The sequence below is a fragment of the Rousettus aegyptiacus genome, unplaced genomic scaffold (genome assembly GCF_014176215.1).
Source record: "Rousettus aegyptiacus isolate mRouAeg1 unplaced genomic scaffold, mRouAeg1.p scaffold_m13_p_12, whole genome shotgun sequence".
NCBI lineage: Eukaryota > Metazoa > Chordata > Mammalia > Chiroptera > Pteropodidae > Rousettus > Rousettus aegyptiacus.
Genome location: NW_023416287.1, coordinates 20685589 through 20705633, shown reverse-complemented (window position 1 = coordinate 20705633; position 20045 = coordinate 20685589). Strand labels below are relative to the sequence as shown.

Here is a 20045-nt window from a genome sequence, read left to right as displayed (position 1 = left end):
CGGCTGGCATCGATCAAACACCCACTTTGTGCCAGGCAGTGTACTGAGTGCTTCGTAAGGACCATCTCACTTGCTCCCCACAGCAGCCTGTCAGAGAGGTGCCATGATCCCCATTTTACAGATGAGGACACGAGCTCAGAGGAGGAACTACCTCCCCCAAGGTCACCCTTCCCCGCCACAAGTGCAGGGCCTGTGCTTCTGGTGCCACCAGTCACCTCCCACTGACCCTGCACCAGGCCTGTGTTCTCTCTGAGCCTGCATTCCTTCTAGGAAAGTGGAGGGGCTGGGGGTGGCTCCCTTGAGCACCCCTGGCCTGTGAGCCTCTGACAGTGCCCACAGCCATGCCCTCCTCCGTCCAGGGGCTGACAGGTGGGAGGGGCAGCCCCGCCCCGGGGAGTGGACTTACCCGGCCTCTCTGCCCAGAGATCATCAATTATGAGTTTGACACCAAGGACCTGGTGTGCCTGGGCCTGAGCAGCGTCGTCGGCGTCTGGTACCTGCTAAGGAAGGTAAGTAGCCAGGACCTGGAATGGGGTGGGGATGGGCAAAGGGAGCACCAGAAGGGACAGGGCCGGGGGCATAGCGAGCCGGTCTCACTCCCACCTTCCCCCAGCACTGGATTGCCAACAACCTCTTTGGCCTGGCCTTCTCCCTTAACGGGGTGGAGCTCCTGCACCTGAACAACGTCAGCACGGGCTGCATCCTGCTGGGCGGCCTCTTCATCTACGATGTCTTCTGGGTGAGTCTCTTCCTATTCCTGCCTCTCTGGCTCAGGTAACAGTCATCTGAGGGAGGGCAGCAGCCATGGCCTGGAAGTCAAGGACTCAGGGCAGGTCCTCTCTGGGCTCAGTTGCCCTCATCCATGAAACAGAAGAGATAGCAGATTCCCTCCTTGCCAAGAGCCTGCCCTATACCCAGTGCCTTCAGCCACCTTCGTCTCATCCTCACAGTGGACCTGGCAGCAGTGTTACTTACTTAATCTCATGTCTCCCCAGCAAGCAAGTGGAGTCTCAAGAGAAGTTCAGGCCCAGCACAGGCACTGAGCTGTGAGGACAAAGTCTGCTGTTGACAGGACACTGTGGCTGCACACAGCCTGGGCTATGGGACCTGCAACACTCACGCTGAGAGGCATCTCAGTCAGCCTGACTCAGGCACCCTTTCCCTGGCCTCGGCACCCTCTTCTCCCCTTAAGTAGGTGGTGCTGGAGGACTTTCCCTCTTGGGAGAGGCAGGGCCCTGGATGAACAGGATGCCTCGCTGGGGCATCAGAAGCCCTCTTCCGACTCGTTTGAATTGCCTCTCTTTGTTGACCAGAACCAGAGCCCCATGAAGTGCCCATATGACCGGTGTTGGTGGCCACCTACTCAACTTCACGTCAGCTCCAGAGCCCCTCCCAGCTCCTTGCCCCACTCCCTGCCCCGCCCCCTGCAGATCTCAGGCGGCAGCATGTTGAGGAACCTGTAGACAGCCATCCTGTCCCACCCAGCCCTCCCCTCCCTCCAGACTCCTCTTTTCTTCTTCTAGGTATTTGGCACCAACGTGATGGTGACAGTGGCCAGGTCCTTTGAGGCACCAATAAAATGTAAGTGACCACCCCTGCTTCAAGAGCCCCTCTGCCCCCACCCGAGTGGCCCTTCTCCTCGTTTTGGTCATGCCTGTCCCTTTGCTCTTCACCACGAACCTTATCCTCCAAGTGTTCTGTGTCTCCGGCCTTGTTTCCTAGTCCTCATTGAATCATCAAGCTATGTTCACGCACAGCCACTGTCTGCGCAGGCCCTGGCCTCCAGCCACCTGGGCACAGTGCAGTGTGCTGTGAGGTGAGCTGGAATGGGAGCAGGCACAGAGAGGGGGTGTCCAACGCACCTTGGCAGGGCGCACAGGGTTACCCCAGAAGAAACCTGAAATGGCCTTCACTGGCTCCCTTGAGTGCCTAGCTAGCAGGTACTGTCTGCCCACGACTCTTACCCTTCCCTGGTTCTCTTCTTCAGTGCGTCCATCATTTAAGAATATTAGGTAATCCAACTACAAGCATTTTTAAACAGCTCGGAAATTTCATTACCACACACTATAGCAAACCCAGTGGTCAGTGGTAGAGTATCTCGGGTTTGGGTTAATGACTCTTGGTGAGTCGCCAAGAGCCAGGGCAGCGTCATTCCTCCCGCCCCGCCATTCTCAGCATGCCTCCTGTCCCTTAAGCTCCTCCTACTGTGGTCCCAAAATGGCTGCCGCAGTCCCCATCGTTGACTCCTCACAGCCACATTCAGACACAGAAAGGGGGAGAACTTTGTCTCTCTTTCCGTAGATCTCCCCGGCAGCCTCTCTTATATTTCACAGGCCAGAAATGGGTCACAGGCCCAAGCCCAAACGAGTCATCATCAGTGGGGATGGGAAAAACATGATTGGCTTAGAGTTTAAGCCTCAGACTGTTCAAGAGTCTCCCCCGGGACCATGATACCCATAGAGGAGGACAGACTCAATCAGGCATGACAGCAGGGATGAAGGGGAGGCTTTTGTGGGGAAGGTATCAACAGTCAGTGAGCTCCGTGCAAAGCACTGGCTCACAGCATCAGACAGTTGGGGTGAAATTGGCCTCAGAGACTCAATTAATAACTCTTTCTCGTAGTCTCATCCTCCACTGCTACAGATGAGTGTTCTCCATGAAGGAGGAGGGCCTCATGGCCACACACTGCCACGAAATGCTGTGGCCCTGGCTCAGTAACCCCAGAGGAGAACAAGTTTTTCCCAACTTTGGTTTGAATAAATATATGGGGCCAGGCTTGGCCCGTGAGGCAGGTACTCCCACCAGAGAGATGGAGGATCAGGATGGACAGGCCTGGGCCACTGACCTCTCCAGTACCTGGAGGCACAGTATTTGTATCGGCAGCCCCCCAGAACCAAGGATGTCAGATGAGGGCAGTTCTCCAGAGTAAGAAGCAAGATGCTGGGTGAACCCAGCCAAAGTATCAGGAAAAGCTTTCCTGGGTCATGAAGGATGAATGAATACTCATTTACCAAGCATGCAGAGTCAGTGTGGACATTAGAAAGAGAGAACATAGCTTCAGCAAAGGGCTGGAGGCAGGAAAATGCATGGAGTGCCCTGGGAGCAGAGACTTGGGAGGGAATGTGGCTGAGTTTAGGGGAGCAGCAGGAAAGGGGTCAGATTTGGGAAGCCAAGGATGTCATGCCAGGGAGCTTGGACATTGCCCAGTAGGCAGTGATGAGCCATTGAAAGGCCCAGAACAGGGAAATGACTCAATCGTATTTGGTTTCTGGTGCTTAGAATCTGGTTTTCTGGCCAGAGGAGAAGGCCAGTTTCTAGCAGCGGAGCTCAGAGGCGGTATAGCAGAGTGGTTAAATGCACATATGCTCAAGGCAGGCTTCCTGGATTTGAATCCTCAACTTGACACCTGCTGGCAGTGTGGCCTTAAGGAAGAGACTTTTCTCTGGGTCCTGGTTTCTACATCTGCCACTCAGATTTGAATGTTACCAAGATTGAGAGGATTGAAGGAGGAGATCTGTAAATTATTGTGACTGCATTCAAGGCAAGAAAAAGCGAACAAGGAAAGACATCTTTACATTTATTAGGAAAGCACAAGCTTCCCCACAGCCCCCAGCTGCCTCTGCTTATAGACCATTGGCCAGCGCTGGGTCACATTACCACCGTGAGCAGCAAGAGTTAGCAGTTAACAATGTACAAATCACCTAATTTTTACCACAACCCTATAGACTTAGTTCTATTCTTATTCACAAGTCAGAAAATTAAGGCACAGAGCAGTTAAGTAACCTATGCAAAGTCACACAGCAGAGCCAGGATTCAGACCCATGCAGTCTGACCCTGAAGCCCTCACCTAACTGCTCTTCTATTACAAGGCCCTAAAGGTAAAATTTAGTTACAGCTGCCTCTTGCCATAACGACACAGGGAAGCATTTCTCTCAATCTGTGTTTATCCAAACAAGCTGGCCAGATTCTGAATGAGGGGCTTTAAGCAAGGAACTTGTAGATGTGTGGCCTTTTCTCCCTCAGCAGATACAGAGAATCCATAGCCTAGGCTCCCCCTGTTTTCAGAACAAGGGCCCCCACTATTCATACCCCGTGATAGTGAGAGAGAATGCCTGTTAGATCTCAGCACTGCTTGGGCTCCTTAATCCCTTTTATCTACTTGGCTTTAGGACCGATCCTATCTAACCAGTGTTCCACAGCATAAAGGCATTGAAATTGTATGGTATGTGTTATAGCTCAAGAAAGGCATTAAGCCTTTGGTCTAGATGATTCTAAAGTCTTCTGCACTCTAACCAGCTGTGATTCCAGTTGGAGACATTGCCCTTCAGTCTGTCAGCATTCTCTCACCTCCTTATCCCAGCCCCCACCCAGAAATTCAGGAGTGTGAGTTTCCTACAACAGAGGTGGGGGGCTAGCAATCAAAGTGAGCTGGGCTCTCACCAACCCCTTGCCTTTCTGCCTCCCCCTGCAGTGGTATTTCCCCAGGATCTGCTGGAAAAGGGCCTCGAAGCAGACAACTTTGCCATGCTGGGACTCGGCGACATCGTCATTCCAGGTGACCGGGCCAGGGTGGGAGAAGGATTCCCCAGATCAAGGAGTACTGTGAAACAGACAGCCTTACCCAGTGGGAAAGAGAAGGTGATGCCACACTCCCACCCCAGGGTCAGCCCAGGGTTTGGCGAAAGAGTCCACCTCAGTAAACATTACGGAATGCCAGTCGTGTGCCAGGCCCTGACAGCAGTGAGGAAGGGTGTCCTCACGAAGCTTTTGGTTTGGGTGAACAGACATTACTCAAGAATTACAAAAATAAATGTATATAACAGACTGAAATTCACTCTGTGAAAAAGCACATTTCATGATAGTCTTAAAGGAACCCGACGCCTCTTACCTACATGTGTGCACTCCCTTTGCCAATGTTTACAAGTATCGTGTTAGAACTACCAGAATCCCATTGGTCCTCTTCTCTCAGTGCTGGAAGAGCTCAGGGGAGAACATGCCTATGCGTGTAGATATGGCATCACCGTGTATGTGGGCTCCCATGTGTGTGCTCTTGGCAGAAGGACATGGCACGCACCTGCTTCTCTGCACAACCTAGCCTTTGACCCATTATCTACATGTGGGTGCTAGTGAGGGCACCTGTGGATGTGGGCACAGGTGCCCCTGTCTGCAGGACTGATTGTGGGCACATATCCCTGGGAGCTGTGGCCTTGCCTCACCTGGGAGCATCAGCAGCCCAAAAGCCCAGTCAAGAGACTTAGGGCAAAGCTGGGCTGCCACTCTGAGGGCAGCTGCAGGGGCTGCGGCCTGGATGTGTGTGTCTACAGATCTGGGCCTGGTGACAGGGGCAATGAACATCCAAAGAGCGTACTTGTTCCCCTAGTCCCAGAGGGTTCAAAGCACCCCAGTGCCTGCTTAAAAGAAGAAAGTTTGGAACAAATGAAAAGCCTGTTACTTTCCACTGTGGGAAATTAATAGCAGTTCTAGTAACCTGGGATGGTACAGGCATTTCTGTTGTGATACTTTTATTTTGTGCTATGTGTGTTAGTAAAGCAGAGGCTTTCTCTCTTGTACAAATGAGGAAACTGAGGCTTAAGCAAAGGGGCTCTCCTAATTTCTCACACGGATAAGGAGCAGGGCCAGGACCCAGACCAAGTCTGTCTGTCAAAAGAGGTTATACTGTCAACTGCTCTTTAGTCATCACAACAGTAAGATAATCACAATAGCTGCCATTTGTCAAGCACCTGTTCCTGTGCCAGTCACTGTGCTCGGTACTCCATACATTGTCTCTGCTACTATTAGCACCCATGAAGTCATTTCCATTTTACAAAGGTTCAGAGAGACTTGCTACAGCCTTAGGGACACGGATATGATCTTGAAACCAGGTGTTTCCATACTTGCAGTGCTGTGAGGCAGGGAGACATTCTTCCCCAGGAAGAAGCAGCTCCACAAGACAGAAGAAACAGAGTCCCATAAAGCATTCAGCTCACTCTGAAGCCTAGTGTCACAGGTACCCACACAGACTTCCCCAGTGTCCCTGTTAGTCATACATAGCTCTGGGCTTGAGGCCTACATGGGACATCTCTGCATATCTGTATATACCCACATATAGCTAAGTCTTTCCAGCAGTCGCAATAAATGTAAGTTGATTTCGCCCTCATAGAACCTCAGGGACATTCTTCAAAGAAGAATGGTTTGCTATGTAGGACATTGTTTTGAGGACTGGATGCATTATGATGAGTGAAGCTCTTGGCAGAGCTCTGACCCTTTAATCCATTGGAGAACAGTGGCAGAATTCAGCCACCAGGGAGCACTGAGTTCCCAGAAAGGCAGCATTTGTCTACTGTCCCATCTACGAACCCGCTACTGACACAGTCTGCAGTAAAGACTAATTCATTTCCCTCTTTAAATGTAAGCATGCAGCACAGAATGTTTGATTCTTTTAGCATATTACTTTATTTTATTTTATTTTATTATTAGTTTCGAGTATACAATACATTGGTTAGACATTCATAATACAGTTTATAAATGATCCCCCCAATTACTCTGTCACCCCTTTGGCTCTACACCTAGCCAGTACATTACTGCCGACTGCATTCCCTGTGCTGTGCTCCCCATGTCCATGACCATCTATCAACTGCTGATTTGTACTTCTTTAGCCCTTCACCCCTTTCTCCCAGCCCCCTAACTCCCCTCTGGCCCTCACCATATTGTCCTCTGTATTTGTGAGTCTGTCTTCCATTTGTTTGCTCTTTTTGTTCCTTATATTCTACATAGAAGTGAAAATAGATGGTATTTTCTCTGTCTGACTTATTTCACTCAGCATAATAACCTCTAGGTCCATCCATGTCATTGCAAGTGGTAAGATTTCATTTTGTTTTTTGGCTAAGTAACATTCCATTGTATATCTGAACCATAACTTCTTTATCCATCTGTTGTTGGGCTCTTAGGTTGCTTCCATATCTTGGCTGTTGTGAGTAGCCCTGCCATGAACATAGGGGTGCATAGATCTTTACAAATTATTGTTCTGTTTTTCTTTGGAGCAGGATAATGAAGTGCAGTTGCTGGGTCATAAGGTAGATCGATCCATTTCTAACGTTTTAAGGAACCTCCAGACTGTTTTCCATAGGGACTGTACCAATTTGTAATCCTACCAACAGTGTATGAGGGTTCCCTTTTCTCCACATCCTTGCCAATACTTGTTTTTTGATTTATTGATGATAGCCATTCTGACAGGTGTGAGGCGATATCTCATTGTGGTTTTAATTTGCATTTCTCTGATGATTAGTGACCATAAGCATCTTTTCATATATCTGTTGGCCATCTGAATTTCCTCTTTGGAGAAATATCTATTCAGCCTTCTGCCCATTTTTTAATTGAACTGTTTGTTTTTTTGTTGTTGAGGTGTATGAGTTCTTTATATTTTGGATATTAACCCCTTATCAGATGAATTATAAGTGAATATCTTCTCCCCTTTCAGTAGGTTGTCTTGATGGTTTCCTTTGCTGTGCAGAAACTTTTTAGTTTAATGTAATCCCATTTATTTTTTTCTTTTGTTTCTCTTGCCCAAGAAGATATATCCAAAATTATTAGTAGCAGTATCAGAGAGTTTACTGCCTATGTTTTCTTCTAGAAGTTTTATGGTTTCAGGTCTTATATTTAAGTCTTTAATCCATTTCAAGTCTATTCTTATATATGGTGTAAGAAGGTAGTCTAGTTTCATTAAAGAGACTATCTTTACTCCATTGTATAGTCTTGTCTCCTTTGTCATATATTAAATGAACATATAGACATGGATTTATTTCTGGGCACTCTGTTCTGTTCCATTGGTCGATGTATTTGTTTTTCTACCAGTACCATGTTGTTTTGATTACTGTAACTTCCTAGTATAGTTCAATATCAGGGAGTGTGATACTTCCAGCCTTGTTCTTTCTCAAGATCGCCGTGTCTATTCGGGATCTTGTATGGTTCCATATAAATTTTAGGATTATTTGTTCTAGTTCTCTGAAAAATGCTATGCAGAATGTTTTGGTTCTTGAGAGCCTCCTCTCAACCAAGTGAGATTCAGCTGTTGTCCTGTCTGAGCCCAAAGACCAGTCATTCAGGAAGACAGATGCAGATGGAAATGGTGTGTGTGCCGTGTACAGAGGTTGGAGACTATCTAGAGGACTCTCAGGCTTCTTGGGTGCCTGGGCTGGGGTTTGACTTGCAAATAGGAGTCCAGTGGGTAGACAGAGTTAACCACCCGCTCCTGAGCTCCCACAAAGCTTCCTAATGGTCTGCTTACTCCTGCTTTCTCCCTGCAGCCACCACAGGGGTCTTTTGTAAGATCCGTTTAGGTTATTCTCCCACTTAGAACTCTTCCAGTGTTTCCCTTTTAGGATAGAGACCCAGCTCCTCCTTGATCCCATGGACCCTGCATGGCTGGTCCATCCTCTGCATCTCCTGTTCTGGGCTGCAACCATACTGGCATCTTGACCCCTGCCAACCCCCTGAGCCTTCTTTACTCAGGATCTTTGCACAAGCTGTTCCTTCTCCCTGGCAAGTGTCGCTTCTTCAAAGAAGCCCTACTTCATCCTCCCCCATTCTCCAGCCTGGGTCTCATCTCAATACACCTTTCCACACAGGAAGCATCCTCTCACAGTTATCTTAACCTGACTTTGGTTACTGTTTGAGCAGCATGTATACCCCTTATCCCCATGGCTGAGCTTGTGAAAGCAGTGGTTTTGCATACCCTTATACTGCCTGTGGTACCTGGTATTTAGCAGCCCTCGATAAACATTTGGGTAGATGGAGCTAGTGTGACAGTATGGTGCTCTGTGGTCCCTGGTCAACGTGATTCCAGGCCAAAGCAAAATCCTAGGACCTTCTCATTGTTCTAGATTGCCTGATAGTAGGGAAACAGGATTTCTGCTGGCAGTTGGCAGCAGTGGCCACACCCTTCGCCTTGATGATTTCTCCATGACTGAGAACACCAGATTGGGGACCCAGCTGCATGTTAGTTCATTACCCTGCTCCTCTCCAACCCAGGCAAGGGGCTCCGTCTCCTGAGGCACTGGCTTCTCTGCCACTGTCTGACCCTGGCTTTCTCCCCCACAGGGATCTTCATCGCCTTGCTGCTACGTTTTGACATCAGGTAAGCTACTTAGGACTCCTAACCCTCAGGCCTCACAAGTGAGGGGTCTTCCCCAGGTGAGGGTTCTCCAGGGGTTCTCCAGTGGTTTTCTGGAGCCCAGAGGAGGTAACTAGGGGACCAGATCCTCCACCCCCACAGCAACCAAAGCAATTCCGATTATATCTACATTTTGCATTTTGATGTTCTAAGTGGTCAAAGAGCCTGTGGCCAAAAAATAAGAACCACAGGCCAGGCAGTTTAAACCCCAAAGGTCCATAGTATGTTCTCCCCGTGTGACCTTGGCAAGTGCACCTGACCTTCTGAGCTAAAGTTTCTCATCCTTGTATTAGTAAACAAGAGTTCCTTTTTCAGGATTATCAAGCAAGTCTGGAGAGTGCTGAGCACAGGCCGACCTCAGTAGCTCTCAGGGAAACCCAGCTGCAGTCTCCTCATTATCATTTTTTATCAGTCTGGGGGTCAGGTCATCGAGTCCCAGTTGCTCTAGCTGTTCTCTGCCCACTATTTACTCAGACTTTTTTAAAGTGCATGGTCGAAAGTGAGCACAAGGGAGAGAGAAGGGGGCCAGCTTGGGTTACCACTTAAAACACAAGAAAGGTCTCGCTTGAGTTAATGCACCTGAGCAACTGAAGCTGCCACCAGCAGGTGGCGCTCAGTCATTCCAGTAGAGGGCTTGCTGTGTGTGCACTTAATTTTGAGGTAGTTTATGAATTTTTCTTCATTCCTCTGCCTAGTAATTGCAAAGGCAGTAATAATGTTAACAGTGGTATTGAGAAACTCAATACCAGAGTCATTGAAATCCATTTTGCATGTAAAACTTAACTTTTCCCCACCCACATATGTCTATTTGTTTCCTACCCCTCTGGACCTCTGGAACACACAAACTAGCCAGGTCCCCTCCAAAGGGGACTTGGCTAGTTTATGAGTAGAGGCACGTCTGTGCCAGCTGGCTCTGTGCTCCTGGCTGTTCAGGGGTGATACAGTGAGAAACCCACCAGAGTCCCTGGGCCATTCGCTAGAAACACAGATTCAGCTGCCTCAGAGGCAGAATCTCATTCCTGCTCTGAACTTGCAGGATAAGCAGCCCCTTCAGACAGGTGCTGGGGGCACACAGAGGTCATGAGCCGGTGCCGTAAAGGGAAATCATGTAATGGCAATGCCAGGCTGCATGTGTGGTTCAGCTGTTCTAGGGCTGATCTTAGATGAATTGTCTCAAGGAAGTCACTGGCGTCTTATCCACACAGTCCGCATCTGTTTAGTATTCACAACCAGTTACAGAGCTGTGACATGCACTACGCTTAGAAGTAATGACTTAGCTTTTGAGTTTCTGTGTCGGTGTTTCTCAAAGCATGATATGCCTGTATCAGATTCACCTGGCTTTTTCAAAATTCAGATTCCGAGACCTATTAACTCAGACTCCCTAGAAATTGCCCCTAAAATTATTTTTTTTTTTTTTTTTTTTTTTTTTAACAGGCTTTCCTGATGATTTCTATGCTGGCTGAAGTCTTAACAGCCACTATTCTAGGTTTATAGTGCTTGATATTCATGACCACCAGGAAATGGCTGTGGTTTCCCCATTTTGCAGATGAGTAAACCAAGGCTGAGAGAAGGAAAGTGACTTGTCCAAAGACACAAAGACTGGGCCATACCAGAGTGCACGCCCCACTCCTGGCTTCCAGCCCAGAGCTGTCAGGCACCCCACAGTCTCCAGGGTCTTCCTATCTCCCCTCTCAGAAGGGATGCCTGCATCTAACCTTCCTTCTCTTTCTCCCTCCTCCTTCTGAAGCTTGAAGAAGAACACCCACACCTACTTCTACACCAGCTTTGCAGCATACATATTTGGCCTGGGCCTTACCATCTTCATCATGCACATCTTCAAGCACGCCCAGGTGAGCACTCAGTGTATCACGAATGCTTTCAGTGCAAGTAACAGGGACATCCTAGGGTGTATTTGTCACATACAGAGGTAGGCACTACCCAGTGGTATCAGAGCAAACCGATCTATGATTCTGTCAGCCTTTTACTCGTGGTGGCTGCAAAGCAACTATTTCTGCTTCAGGCAGCACACACACGTTAGTGGCGAAAAGAAGGAGGGAGAAGGACCCCAGCCATGCCCATTGCCTTCATCAGGAAGGCAAAACCGTCCCCAGAATGTTCTCAGCAAATTTTTGCCCACATCTCATGGGCCCAGATCAATGTCCCATGGACCTAGCTATATAGAATCTAGGAAAGAGAGGATGTGGCTTATCAGCCTTGGTATTCGGGGAGACAGAAGAACAGGATTGGGGTGAGTGGTAGATATTTCAGCCAGTGCCTGCCCCACCACATGAGTGATAGGTGCACAGCCCCCTCTCTTCAAGCAGGCTCTGCCTCCTCCCACCAGGATGGGAACTGACCTGCAACGGAGTGAACCAGGGTGGGGTGGGGGCTGAGAGCTGTTGTCACTGGCCTGAAGAGGAGAAGTCTGGGAGGGCAAAGTGAGCAGACAGGATTATTCTCTACTGGAAATAAGAGCACTTCCCATGAGCCAGGCTTTGTTCGGTACTTCATGAGGGTCGTTGTGAACAGATAAGGAAAGTGGAGTTCAGGTGCCACGCGGCAAGGGTGTGGTAGAGCCAAGGTTCATACCTATGTCATGTGAAAACCAAGCCCAGGCTCTGAATCTGTGGCCCTGGGGAAAGCAGTGGAGAGTAGAGACTCAGAAAGCCCCTGTGGGAATCCAGACCTCACTGTCTGCCAGCTGCGGGCCTCTGGGCAGGTTGCTGAAGTTACACTTGATTTTCCTCTTCGAATAAAAGCAGAAAATGAGGATAATAGTAGTCACCTTGGAGTCACTTGAAGATAAAATGAGTGAATATCAGTAACGCACTTAGAACCATGCTGGCCCAAGTAGTATTCGCTGTCATTATTGTTGCTGTTTCTCCAGAGGAACCACCTTCCCATCGCAAGAGCTGTTTATTGAGCAGTTACACTGTGCCAGGCACTGTGCTGAACCCTTTTGCTCATTATCTCATTTAGTCTTTACAATGTTTACATCTCTATAGTATCTATAAAGTAGATGTTAGTGGTGTTTTTATTTTACAAAAGGTGGAGAAACCAAGAACCAATAGGGAGATACTTCTCATTCTCTTCTGCTCCAAATGGCCTCAGGGTCTCTACAGCTGAGTGTCAAGGTCTCAGAGAGTGATTGATTAGACCTGGATTGGGGGACAAGCTTAAACTCCTTGGAGGTCTCCAGTTCTCAGCCCCCGTTAGATTCCAAGCCCAGAGCCATTCCCCCTACAGCCACCAGGTAGCAGGCTTGTCTTCTGCCTTGGCTAGACTAAACATAGGACTCCATTGAGAGCCCTCTCACACAGCTGGACAGAGGCAAGAGAGGTGGTCCTCTCTTTGTGGGGCACACTATAGCCCAGAAAGAAAAAGAGACTTCCCTGGGTCACACAGTAAGTCACGCTAGGTCCCCGCTGGAGCCCTGGACTTCGGGCCCCAGGCTTCTGCTACTGTCCAGCAGCAGCCCCGCCCTTCACCCCATCATCCACGTGAGCATCTTCCTGAAAAGCTTGGGAAGGGGATCCTGGACACAAGGGGAACCTGTTCTGTAAGGTCTCTCTCCCTCCAAGACACAGTCAGTCCCAGCGCCAGCATTCTTAGGTAGGGGTCTCCTCTGCCTATACGGTCTTCAACTCACTTAGCCTCTATCAAAAAAAAAACACTCCTGTCTACGGCCATGCCACCCTGAACAAGCCCGATCTCATCTGATCTCGGAAGCTAAGCAGGATCGGGCCTGGTTAGTACTTGGATGGGAGACCACCTAGGAAGACCAGGTGCTGTGGCGTAAAAAAAAATAATAAATAAGGGATTGTAAGCTGACAAGTTCCATGCAATCAAGGGTTGCCTCACCTTAAAAAAAAAAAAAAAAAAAGGCCCTTAGAGATGATGTGTCCTCATTGTACAGAGAAAGAGGGAAGTGGTTTTGCCGTGGTCACACAGTAAAGCCAAGTCATGACAGAAAGCCAAGTGTCCTGACCCCGATTTCACCACTCTGAAGTGTATGTCCCAGCTTCTCTTTAGCACTGACTTTCTTTGGAGAGGGTCCCTTGTGCCTTCAATAGAAAGAAAATAATAGATTTGTGTCCTGATAATCACGAACTCACTACCTCCAAAGGGAGCCCTTCTCATCAGCTCCAGTACTGCTTTGATGGTCTCTCACAGGTTTCGGTGTGGACCTTTGTCATCGTGATTTCTATTATGGCCTGAAGCCTAGCTCATAGCAAAGACCTGATGGAGTGGGGGAAGCTCAGCTGCCCAGGTCCAAATTACAGACACCCTGTGCAGCCTTGCTCGAGTCATTGCCCCCTGTCTGAACTTCAGTAGCATCATTTGTAAAACTCAGATCTTAATATTTACATTAGGTTGTAAAGTAGATTTAAGGATAATATAATATGAAATAGTATGTTTCACAGCCCACCCATGGCAAGTACTAAAAAATAATGTGAAGGTCAGGCTCAGGAGGCCATGGAGCCCTGTCCCCTGGCCAGGGTCTGGCTTTGCCTCAGGAGTAGTGTCTCCTCACCCTCTCCCCTACCCAGTCTTCTCCAAGACACCCTCTTAACTCTGCAAGCACCTGTGAAGACGCCTTTTGCTTAGTATTTGCCAGGCCCTGTTCTGAGTGCCAGGAATCTACCTGTGGAGTTCCCAGCCCAGCAGGGGAGAAACCTCAGTCCATAATACAGGGGTGTTCCATTCCAAATTGCCAGAGTGCTCTGAAGACTTGCCAGGAGTCCTGAGTGTGTGCAGCAGGAGGGCCTGAGTCCACGCACAGGAAGGCTTCCCCGTGGAAGTACCAGCTGAGCTGAGGTCTGAAGAAGGGATCCGGGCAAAGGCACATCCCAGGCAGCAGCAACTGCACATGCAAAGGGTCCTGAGGCTAGAGGTGAAGTGTAGACTGAAATGATTCCAGTGTAGCTTGAGTAGGGCAGGTCAGGTGAAGGTGGAAAAGGAAGCAGGGGTTACATCTCAAGGAGGCTGCAGGCCACTCGGGGCTAAGGAGGGTCAAACAGTAGAGTCACATTCAACTTTCAGTTACTGCAAGGAAAAGAATGGCTTTGTGTCTAGTATGGCTGAGGTTCAATGTGCAGTTTACCATTTAGACCTCTGAGGCCTGGGCTGTCCTTCTCCAAAAGCATCAGCCTTCTGTTTACAAGGAGGACAGTCATAAGGGACGTGGAAATGGACTGAAACACCGTTGGGAGGCCTGAGCTCAGTGCACACAGTAGGTGCATTGTGAACAAGGGCTGTTAGTATAATTGTCCTGTCCTCCAAACTCAGCTTCACCTGGAGCCTCAGCACAGGCTCTGGACCCAGTCCACATGCGTGTGAATCCCAGCAGAGCCAGCTGGGAGACCTCAGTACAGGCCAAGCAAGCGCTGCACACACAGCAGCCATGTCATCCTCGTCATATTATGTTAGTATCTTCTGGAACATTTGTTAAAAATGCAAACTTGCATCCTCAGGCCTCAGGAAGCAGGGTCCCTGGGAATAAGACCAACCCAGGTCTCATGTTTGAACCCAGTGTCCCGGGTGATTGGGACACTGCCAGCCAGGCTCCTGGGCACCGTTAAAGCATCGCATACTTGAGTTTCTTTGGGTTTCTTGCCTCCCCCCCCCCTTCCACCCCCACCCAGGGAAGAACATCCTTGGCCTGGGAGTTGAGAGCCCTGGGTTCAGGCCCAGCCACTGACTTGCAGTTGCCCTGCCCAGCATCACCTCACCACCCTGTGTCCTCTTACAGCCTGCCCTCTTATACCTGGTCCCCGCCTGTATTGGCTTTCCCGTCCTGGTGGCATTGGCCAAGGGAGAAGTGACAGAGATGTTCAGGTAAGAGGGGGCAGGGGGCAGACACTTGCATGACACAGGTGCACCCGTAGGCAGCTGGTGGAGCCTGCTGGGGCTGTTCGTACACATCTCCAGAGGAACATTTTCCCACCACCAGCCCCGCCTCTCACCCTTTCCACTAACCAGTGTGGTGAACTGCAGGGAGCCAGTGGAGGACAAGACCTCGAGGCTCTCTAAGCAGCTCCCACAGCCAGAGGCCAGCTGGTCTTTAGAAGGGACTGACGTAGAAGTTCCCCCCTCGAGGCCCTAATGTCAGGACTTTGAGGTTCCCAGCCAGGTGTGCCACCTTGTGACTCTAAGCATGTCCTTCCTCTCCCGTAACGTCAGTTTTCACATGGGAGTATTATGGGGGGACTCCAGTGTGGAAGAAAGTGCCCCAGATTATAAACCAAGTGTCAGCCCCCTGTTCAGCCGCCTCTACGGCTGTAGCCCACAGCTAGCTGGCTTCTTAGTCTCATACCCCTTCCCAATGGCCATGTTCACACAGCCACACCCTGTGCACGGCTCCACCCGTTCCCCAAGGCCTGCGTGACTCCGACAGGTGTCTGCTCTGCAGCACCACCAACCCCGCCCGCCAAGGGCCCAGAAATAGCTGCCAGCTGCAGTTGAAACTGCCCACTCAGGGGCCTTCCACCCAGCTCTACCTGCCTGGCCTTCAAGTTGTCCCTCAAGCACCTGCCAGGGCCTTCTGTGCACCTGGCTGCCTGCAGGGGAACCGGTGAATCACCCTTCCCCCCTCCCCCATACCTGCCCTGCCTAGAAGCCCCAGGCTCCCAGCCTGCCTGTCCTTATCCCCTGGCCTAGCAAAGTTCTGTGGACTCTAAAACAAGTCTTTGGGTGAACTTGGCATATTTGGGGGTGCTTTGGGGGTAGGGGTGGGACCTGATCCCTGAGGTCAGCACCTAGCTTCACTCGCTGGCTCTCATTGAGTCTCAGCCCCACCCTATCCCTTGAGGTAACCTCCTCTATCCCAGTCCTGTTGTGTCTTTATGGGGTCAAATTCTGAACACCCCTAGCCAGAACAGAAGGTACCCCCTTCACCCATTGGTTCTTGGTTTCCCTAAATGTTTGGCTACATAGGCGCTTTGCCCCATCTTATGTTGAGGTGAAAAAACACGTCGTCTCTCTCCTCTTTCTGTCCATCTCGCTCCCTAATTCTCCACCTTATCCTTTGTTCTACTTTTCCCTTTATCAGCACTCCCCCTTTTTTTAAATTCATTTATTTATTTTCAAATAGGTAAAATTTCATAGCTCTGAGAGGGACAGTACCCTCAGTGTTCCAGCCACCTCACAGAGGCCAGCTCAGTCACAGTATCTCTGCATTCAGAGACATCTTTGCACCTAAGAGCAAACATATGGATGCATATTCTTGCACAGATGATGGCATTATTGGAACATTCTGCATCTTGATTTTTCACACAATAATATATTTAAGAGATGTTTCCACAGTAGCCCACAGATGTCTAGGAAATCCTGTGCTTTTGCACAGCTGCCTAGCATCCCCTTATATAGGTGCATCATTTCTCTTTTATTCTCTAAATAATACCAGCTTCTTTCCAGAGATCCTGACAGTTCAGAGAAATAAAAGTAAGATGGTTCCACTTCCTACTCCTGGGAAGAGAAGTCTGTCCCCCTTTAGTCCTTTCCTTGCCATCTCTTTTTCTCTGTCTTTCTGTCTGTCTCTCACACAGCTACGAGTCCTCGGCGGAAATCCTGCCTCATACCCCAAGGCTCACCCACTTCCCCACGGTCTCGGGCTCCCCCGCCAGCCTGGCCGACTCCATGCAGCAGAAGCTAGCTGGCCCTCGCCGCCGGCGCCCGCAGAATCCCAGCGCCATGTAATGCCCAGCGGGTACTCACCTGCCCGCTTCCCCCTACTGCCCCGAGGCCCAAGGTAGGGCAGACACCCCAGCTCCACTGTACGGTACAGGGAGCATTGTTAGGGTCAGGTGGCAAGAGGCAGCTCCTCCACCACCATCAGGCAGTCACTGCATGGGGCCAGGAAGCGAGGCAAACCCAAACCTCAGTGTTATGACCAATCACGTGGGGCTCTCGTGATATCAAGGGATGTCAGCAACCCTTGTCATGCAGTAGTAGATAATGTTACTACTCGCTGTACATATATAACCTTGGGCAAGTCACTTTCTTCTTTCGGAGCCTCTCTTTCTTCATCTATAAGTGGGCACATTCCTTTCTCACAGGGCTGATCTGGTGAGGAAATGTGGGTAATGTCCTTAGCATGAACTCAGTTGCTCAATAAGTGGAGCCCATAATAAGCGCTTAAGCCAAGATGTCCGCCTTTGAGAGTGGCACCTTGCCACTTGCCAGTAGAGCATCACCCCCCCACACACACCCGCCTGCAGCTCTAGGGTTGAGCTGTTTGACTCCTGCCATGTGCCCTGGGAAGCCACACATCCCCGGTAGCCTTGTCCTGGCTACCCCTTTGTTTCCCCACTGTTTCCAGCAAAAGGTTCAGGAAGCTTGCATTTGGTCTGCCCAAGCCCAACCTCTCCTCCATTTGCCACTGACTTTGCCACCTCTTGGTACCAGAAGGCGCAGGGAGAGCAGAGCCGCCTATCTGAGGGCACACAGTGGGGCGTGGCCACACACTGGAGGATGCTGGGCAGTGGATGCGGGGCTGATGTCCCTCATGAGCCCAGGGGTTTTCCTGGGATTGTGGATGGTGGGCACCAAGATTCTGCTCTCCCTCTCCTCTAAATATGTTTTATTTATTGTTTGGTTTTTTGGTCAGTTATGAGGAGTCAAATCCTAAGGATCCAGCAGCCGCAACAGAATCCAAAGAGGGAACAGAGGCCTCAACATCAAAGGGGCTGGAGAAGAAGGAGAAATGATGCGTCTGGTACCAGACCTTCCGAGGGTCGGACCAGGCGGGTGGGCATGGACCAGCACAGGCCTGCACGTGCAGAGGGCACCAGAGGCTGGCAGCTGCAGAGAGGGGCAGGAGCAGAGGGATCCCGCCAATGAGGCCTCTGTGGCCTGGTTCCCTCTCCCCCTCCTCTGGCCTTCCTCTGCCCCTCCCCATCCCTTGCAGGCAAAGGAAGCCTCCAACTTCTCCCACTCCCCCAGGTGCCAGGTGGGAAAGTGGGTCTGATTTTTAGATTTTTGTATTGTGGACTGACTTTGCCTCACATTAAAAACTCATCCCATTGCCTGGGCAGGCCGCTGTGCTCCTAGAGAGGTTCTCTGCACCCAGCATCTTGCATTGGGTTTACTAGCTCTCACCCTCCCAGAAATTTTCCTGTAAGCCCCCCTTCCTGGAAACTGAACTACTGCAACCTGTGGGGAGGCAGGCCCTGACCTCTGGGCCCCTTCATCTTGGATACCCACCCATGGCCTACCTAGCCAGTGTGCCAGCTCAGCACCCCAAGGATGCCCTCTGGCCAGCAGAGGGGGCCCACGATCCCTCCTCGCCCCTCCAGTCATCCAGTTTTACTCACCACACTCCACACAACACTAGAGGGCAGCAAGGGTGGTACAGGTGCTGGCTCTTTCTCTACCCCTCCACCCCCATGGTGGGGGCGGACCAAAAGGCTGATCTCACTCATCAAGGGGACTAGTATCTATAAAGCCAGAGAAATGGTCAGGGCCTTGTGGGCCCCAGGGACAAATTTAGATTTTATTCCTAGGTCCCAGTATCTACATGGCTTCAGCTGGAGAGCACTTAGACTCTAGGTCACCCTGGAGATGAGGACCCATCACTCCTATTCCCAGGGTTCTTCCCAAAATGACTACTGCAAGGCCAGAAGGATTCTGATTATAGGAGCCATCTCTCTCTGCACAGTGAGGCTGGTCACAGCATGAGAGCCAGGGCCATTGTGAGAGCTGGGGTGAGGAGGGGTTGGGCCTAGTGCTTCTGAGAAGCCATTTAGACCTGAAAGCTAGAGATCCCGGGGCCAGGTTTCTCCAAGGTTTGCAGAAGACAGCAGCCTTGGCCTGCAAGAGAACCCCCAGCGGAACAGGTGAGGAGTGGGCATAGCCCTCATCCACCTGCCTGGTGTGGGGTCACTGGGTGGAGAAACAGATGGGAGGAGGTGACCACTGGCCTGAGACTCAGTCCACTAGGGCATTCTGTTGCCCAGGCTTCAGGTTCACTGGCTGAAAATAGCAGTGGCTTCCAGGCAGTTTGGAGGTGCATACAGAATAAATATGAGCAGAAAATCAAAAGTATTGTAATAGCCTCCCTAGGTATCAAGCAGTTACATGTATCAAGCACCTCAGTACAGGATTTCACTTAATTCTTACAGTATTGGGCTCGGATGATAGAATTAGCCCATTGCGCAAATGAGAGAATTGAGGCAGCTTGCCTACAGACATGGACTTGGCCTAAAGCAATCCAAATCGAATTCCAAAGTTCCCAAAGACTGAAGCTTCTCTCTAGACTCCTGGGTCTAAGTCACTGTGGCTGGTATGCTGGGCGCCTTTGAGCCAGCCATCCACCTTCTCTGGAACTAGGATTCTTCAAAAGGGAAAGCAAGGGCAGGAAATCTCAAAGGCTTCTCCTAGCCAGGGGGTCCCTTTCCGGGACTTCTCGGATCTCTTCCGACTCCAGCTGCCTCCAGAGGGGAGGCCATGTGGTCCTGGAACAAGGCCCCTCTGAGGGAGGCAGATGGGGCAGGCAGCCCAGGCACACAGTGCGGTTGGTTCTGCGGCCCAGGGCCCACAAAGGCCTCATTGAGTCACCGCCGGCCCCCGGCAGAGGCTGAGGTGGCAGTGGCGCCGAGTGCCTGCCACCTAATGACCATCCTGGCCCGGCCAGATGTTCCACAGACCTCTGCAGCGGCCATCCAGGGCCCGCCCGTCCAGCCGGCACCGCAGAGGCCACTCTAATTCCAATTAACCAGCTTCAGCTGAGCAAACAGCGGGCAGCGGTGGCCCAGCCCGGGCGGTAGGCCCGGCCTGCAGAGCCTCCGAGTCTAGACTCCAGATGTGAACCACCACCACCAGAGTCCCATGGAAAAATGGCACCAGGCCGGGCTCGGATTGGGCCTGCACGCCCGAG

The 20045-nt window shown here is 50.6% G+C and overlaps 1 protein-coding gene and 1 pseudogene across 4 annotated transcripts in view; both read left to right on the top strand.

Moving 5' to 3' along the window:
* Window positions 1–18203, top strand: part of HM13 (histocompatibility minor 13) — a 38704-nt gene extending 20501 nt beyond the window's left edge. The window contains exons 5-13 of one of the 4 annotated variants that reach the window (XR_001597428.2): window positions 424–509; window positions 614–739; window positions 1524–1581; window positions 4472–4555; window positions 9097–9133; window positions 10917–11019; window positions 14922–15007; window positions 16717–16919; window positions 17778–18203. Coding sequence is in view for 3 of the 4 variants with exons in the window: in XM_016148860.2 (XP_016004346.1) it covers window positions 424–509; window positions 614–739; window positions 1524–1581; window positions 4472–4555; window positions 9097–9133; window positions 10917–11019; window positions 14922–15007; window positions 16717–16863; window positions 17778–17877 (827 nt within the window). In the remaining variant the exon portion in view is untranslated. Of the gene's footprint in view, window positions 1–369; window positions 510–613; window positions 740–1523; window positions 1582–4471; window positions 4556–9096; window positions 9134–10916; window positions 11020–14921; window positions 15008–16716; window positions 16920–17777 lie in introns of all 4 variants that reach the window. The other 3 variants (XM_016148860.2, XM_036229544.1, XM_016148857.2) reach the window with 3 other exon arrangements.
* On the top strand, window positions 12848–12966 carry LOC118610453 (annotated as a pseudogene).
* Window positions 18204–20045: the final 1842 nt, after the last annotated feature.